At 47.5% G+C, this 6000-nt stretch overlaps 1 protein-coding gene across 1 annotated transcript in view; it reads right to left on the minus strand.

Moving 5' to 3' along the window:
• Window positions 1–5321, minus strand: part of frem3 (Fras1 related extracellular matrix 3) — a 39551-nt gene extending 34230 nt beyond the window's left edge. The window contains exon 1 of the mRNA XM_083765318.1: window positions 150–5321. Within this exon, the coding sequence (XP_083621444.1) occupies window positions 150–5175 (5026 nt within the window). The 5' untranslated portion in view covers window positions 5176–5321. The remainder of the gene's footprint in view (window positions 1–149) is intronic.
• Between the last annotated feature and the right edge of the window lie 679 nt (window positions 5322–6000).

Here is a 6000-nt window from a genome sequence, read left to right on the forward strand (position 1 = left end):
GCCGTTCATAAAGTTAATGGTTGGCTTCCCTTTTACCCATTCTACACTATTTCACATTTACTCTTTTTAGCTTTTAACCAGTGTAAGGTGGGGTAGCTCTCCTAAGCACAGCAACACCATTACTGAGTGAGAATGCAATGTTAGCTTACCTTGTGTGAAGGCCTTGATGCTGTCATTGCCCAGGGCGGTGTTTATGATGAATCCATGCAGGGGAGTCTCAGCAATGTTGTACTTCAAGACTTTGCGCTGGCTGTCTCTGTCTTCAGACTTCAGGGCCTTGCTGGTGATCAGGAATCCCACGTGTCCGGAATGGAGCACCCTTAGTGTGGCGGCAGCCTTGTTCACTACAATCTGTGGGACCCCGTTGTCCACCGTGTTAATACGAATAGTCATCATCTGGGGCTTGCGTGTTTCGTAGACGGTGTCAGGGAAGACGTAGAAGTCAGTGTGCGTGCCATCCGTGACTGTGAAGGAGAAGCTATCCTCATTGGTCTCTGTGCCGTCATGCTTATACGTGATGAGGTTCTCATTCAGGTCTTGCTTGGTGAATGTGGTGATCGGTTGGGTGTTGTTAAAAAGCAGCTGCCCGTGGACTGGCACTTGGGTGACTATGAAGCGTAGCAGGTTGTCAGGTGTATCACGATCCTCTACCGTCAATTCAAATGGTGTGATGAGTTTGTCTTCTCCCTCTCCCAAAAATAGTTTGCTGATGGCCAAGACAGGTTTTTTATTGTCTACATCAGTGATGGACACTCTGAATGTACGGAAGACGGGATTGTAACCATCAGTAACTTCAAACTCGAAGCTGTCCATCTTCATCTCATCGTCAGAGGTATGGATGTAATAGATCTTGTTGCCAGCGAGCTGCATTTGAGTGAAGGTGGAGATAGGAACACCTGGGAAGTCAGTGCACTCCAGGTGACCCCTGCTGGGTGCTCGAGTGATGCTGAAGGTGAGGTATTCATCAGGACTGTTGATGTCAGTGGTGCTGAGCAGGTCAGTAGTAAGAGTTACTTTGCCTCCTTCTTTGAGAGTCACGCCTTTGTTGATGACATCTGGGAAGACCATGTCAATGCTTCCAATGTTGATGTAGAAGTATCGGTCAATGAGAGGGTTAATGCCGTCTGTGACATCAAACTTCAGCAAGTCGCGGATTCCCTCTTGACCTGTGTGCACATACTGAATGAGATGTTTGTCAATTGCATCCTGTGTGAAGTTCATCCCAAGGGTGATATTGCCCAAAACATTCCCAAACTTGGAGATGCGCTGAAGGTAGCCTTGGCTTGGGCCATAGCGTACAATATATGTCAGCTCTTTGTCTTCAGAGTCAAGGTCTGTGGCCTTCAAAACATTGTTATTGATTATTTTGGTCTCACTAATCTCAACTTCAAGACCATCGTTTATTGTCATTCTTGGTGTCTCATCATCAACAGGAATAACCATGATGATAACCTTCTTCTCCACAGTGTGCTTCCCATCTGAAAGCCTGATTTCAAAGCTGTCCTCCTTGGTCTCTGAGTCATCATGTTCATACACAATGTTAGATGACTCCTTGATTTGTTCCAGATTGAATTTGTCAACTGGGAGTGTGCCAGTGGTGAGCTGCTGAACAATTGTGCCATGCTCAGGGTACTTGATGATCTCAAAGTCCAACTCATCCCCGGGGATATCAGCATCAGCTGCATTCAGGATGGGCGTGTCAATGACCAGACTCATGCCTTCCATTACTACAAACTCGCGGATGAAAATCTCCGGTTTTTCGTCATTAGCTGGAATGATAACAATGGGGAAGAAGTGGCGCTCAGAGAAGTTGATACCATCTGAACAGCGGAAGGTGAAGCGATCTTCAACAGGTTCCACACCTTTGTGAATGCTCTGGACATAGTAGATATGACCAAGGCCAATGTCTTTAATGCTAAAGGCAGTGATGGCCGTGCCTGCCCTGGACTTCTCAGAGCCGGGGGCTGGGGCAATATTCTCCACGTAGCCAGATGTTGGCTGGACGATGATGGTGCACAAAATATCCTCATTGTCTGTGTCGATATCCTCAGCCTCGATGTGCTCCTGAGTAATGACATTCTTCTCTCCTTCAATCACCACAAACTGCTCTCCAACACTGACAATAGGTGGGATACTGTCAAGGGGGAGGATGGTAACGTGAACCCTCACACCTTGAACCTTGTTTCCCCCGACAACCCATTGGTCCGACATATCAGAAAGGGTGAGGTTGAAGGAGTCATATTCCTTAAATGGTCCAATTTCACCTGATGTGTGGGCATACACCACCACCCCATTGATAAGGTCCTGCTGAGTGAATCTCTCAGCAGGTCCCCCGTTCACCAGGATCTCCCCCAGCCTGGGAGGCTCCTCGACGATGAAAGTGAGCAGAAGGTCATCTGTGTCGTCGTCGCGACCCTGAATGACGTTGGTCGTAATTTCTGTTGCTCCGTTCTCCAGCACATCGATGGCAGACCCCAGCAGGCCAGCCGGGAGCATGATTGTGGGGGCCTCATCATCAACGGGTTCAATGGCAATCTTAATGATGATGGGCACCTCATGAAAGCCATCACTGACATCAACCTTGATGGTATCACTGAGGGATTCATCTCCGCGATGAATGTAAGTCAGATGGCCATTTGCTATGTCTTCCAGTGAAAATGTGTCACCATTTGACATGGCAATACCTAAATACTGCAATTGCCCAAAGAGGGGAATCTGGGTCACAGTGAACTCGATATTTTCATCATCGGTATCCTGGTCTGTGGCATGCAGCTCTTTCTTAGTGATGACATAAGAGTTTCTCTCCAGAACAGTGAACCCAGTGTTGGTGATTGCGGGGGGTTTGTTGTCAACTGGCTGTAAAAAAATGGTGAATAGCCCATCTACTGAGTTACCAGCAGTGTCCTCCACAAGGAATGTGAATTGAACAACTTTTGGAGTGATGCCCAGTTCCTGGTCAGGGGGCTTGTAAGCCACTTTGTGGTGATTGACCTGGGCCTGTGTGAACTCGGAAACGGCAATGTCAGGGCTGTCAGTCAGAACAATGTCACCCAGAGGGGCTGGGTTGTTCTCATCTGTGTCTGTGGGGGGGTTTATGACGGTGTACTTCAGGTCTCTGTCATCTGAATCCAGATCTGTATAACGCAACAATTTATTTTTGAAGTGTGTCAGCTCATACTCTTGCACTGCCATGTGAAGGGTGGTGCCCGGATAGAGCTCTGGGGGGAGGTCATCAACAGAGTGGATCTTTATGGTGAAAACATGCTCGCCTGACTGGTTCGGGGGATCATTATCATCCTGGACCCGGAACACAAACTGGTCATTTACGGTGGTGGTGCTGTGGGGGCCAATGTGGCGGTAGAAGAGCTTTCCATCCATTATATCTTGCTGAAACCACTCGGACACCACCTGCTCAAACATCTCATCTGTCGCACTGAACTTCCAGAGAGAGGGGTCAGAGGGGGGCTCAACTTGCCTGAGAAGCAGCTCTCCCACAGTTGAGTATGGAGCTTCCAGAATAAATTTTATGGTAGAGTCTTCTGAATCAATATCGGTGGCACTCAGAATGAACGGGGAGAGCTGCATGACCTCATTTTTAAACAGCACCAGGCCAGTGTTGGCATTGATAATGGGGGGCTCGTCATCGGTGGGGGCAATAGTGATGGGGAACAAAAACTCCACCTCGTTCTTGCCGTCAGTCATTCTAAAGATAATATTGTCACTGTAAGTGTCACTGCCATCATGCTGGTACACCACAATACCAGCATCTAAATCGGCAGGTGTGAAGAATTTCCTACGGCTGCCAAGTACGGTTAGCTCTCCGTGTTTTAAGCCATCTACAACAGCAATTTGTACGTCCTCTAGGTTATCCTCATCACTGATCTCTAAATTCTGGGAGCTGGACAGAGCTCTGGACTGCCCTTCAAACAATAGCTGCCCTGTATTTTTGGTCGCCACAGGGGCCAACGTATTCATAGGCTTCACCACTATCATAAAAGCAAAGCTTTCGGACACAGCTCCATCAGTGTCTACGATTTCAAAATCAAGCTGGAAAATCCTCTCTACCTCCGAGTCCACTGAGGGGGGCTTGTAAGCTATTTTAAGGTCTTTTATGTCTCTCTGATAGAAGGAGGTGATGGGCAGGTTCTGATCGTCTGTGCTGATGAAGTAGCCCTGCTGATAGCCCAGAGGTGAAGTCATGTTGAAAATTAAATCATCTTGATCGGATTCAACATCCTCAGCGGCCAGCATATCACTCGTTATTGCTGTCATCACAAATTGATCAATCTCCATCATCATCATAGCTACAAAGCTGGGCTTAGGGGCAGTGTTCTCGGTTCCCTCTCTTATTCTAACCATCATCTGGAAATGCTCTTGCATTATGGCATTGCCCTCATTGTCCTGCAGCTCTACCATCATTGGAATATAGTCTCTATTTGGTGACTTGGTCGTTGCAGTGTGCTTGTAGCGAATGCCCTGCTTAACAAATTCATCACAGTCAATCATCTGGCCATTGGGGGGGTTATTCAAAAGTGTGCCATACCTGGGGAGTCCTCCGGCGCCAACCAGAGTGGTCATCTTACACTGTGTCACACCTTCCTCGTAGGAAAACTCCAAACCTTTTTTGTCAATGGGGTTGCTGTCGCTGTTAAGTTTCTCCACATTGAGTGGCATATTCCTGGTGAGGATCTCGAGCTGCTGGAATACCACCTCCACCTCCAGCATGAAGGGGATGATGACCGTGTCTGTATGGGAGTCATATCGCAGCTGGAGCTTTACCCGATCCTTGCTGGGACTCCGGGAGCCAAAGTGAGTGTATTTCACCTCATCAGCTCCGAATTCACAGGGGAACTTTTTCGGGCTCAGCATTCCAGGTGTCTGGGCCAGCGGGTCATTGTCCAAAACAGTGATGTGACACCGGTCACCAGGCTGCACCTCGGTCACCAGGTCATTGACAGGGTCCAAATACACAGACCTCCCAAAGGGAACCCTAATTCCATTGTTGGCAATGACGATGTTGTCCTCATCAGGTCCAGTTCTATGGCGATAAAGGAAAGCCGGGTCAAAGGGCTCTGCATCCACTGAAGCAAAGAAGCCCAGAGCAAAAGTAACAAGGAGACATCCGAAAAGCTCCCGTGTTTTACAGGTCCCTGAGCTTTGCAGACAACCAGCCATGTCCGCTGCTAGTTGTCTTGCAATTTGTTTTAGGAGTCAGCAGAAATAGACTCCTATCCCCCAAATAAATAAAATAGTCTCTCTCTCTCTCTCTCTCTCTCTCTCTCTCTCTGTCTCTCTCCTCACAGGCTCCCTCACGCATCCACCGTGCCACACAACTGCAGTGAATGTTATAGGGCTGTGCAGGTAATACTAACACAGAAGACTGTGACTAGACCCCAGACTCCTCCTTCTGTCAGGCCAGGGAGGGAGCCTCCTACCCCCATGGCTAATTTAAGAAAGTCCATTGGATGGGATGTAAAAGTCCCCCCACCCCCTCCACACACACACGTACGCACGTACACACACACACACACACGCACGCACGCACGCACGCACGCACGCACACACACACACACACACACACACACACACACACACACACACACACACACACACACACACACACACACACACACAAACCCCTACCCCCCATATTCACCCTTTTTCTCTTTTACAATAGTCATGTCTGTGACTTGGGAAGCTTTTTCCTTAATTTAACCAATATATCCAATTAGTTGTTCATTAGCATTATTTAATTTCTTCATGGGTGCATGCTATATCATTGCTCTCATTTTTATCTAATGTGTTTACTTGTCACTAAGTTGTATATAGTAGTATACATAGATGTCATGTCAGAAAAGGATGAAAATAAATATTTCTATTCAATTCATGTAAAATTAAGATGTTCTGAATTTAATGTACACTTGCAGTGGCAGATGTGTTGCATGTCAACACAACAGTAATTTCCATGCTAATAATGAGCTCAGCTAACAGTATGGCAAA

The sequence above is a fragment of the Protomyctophum parallelum genome (assembly GCF_964188405.1).
Source record: "Protomyctophum parallelum genome assembly, chromosome: 5".
NCBI lineage: Eukaryota > Metazoa > Chordata > Actinopteri > Myctophiformes > Myctophidae > Protomyctophum > Protomyctophum parallelum.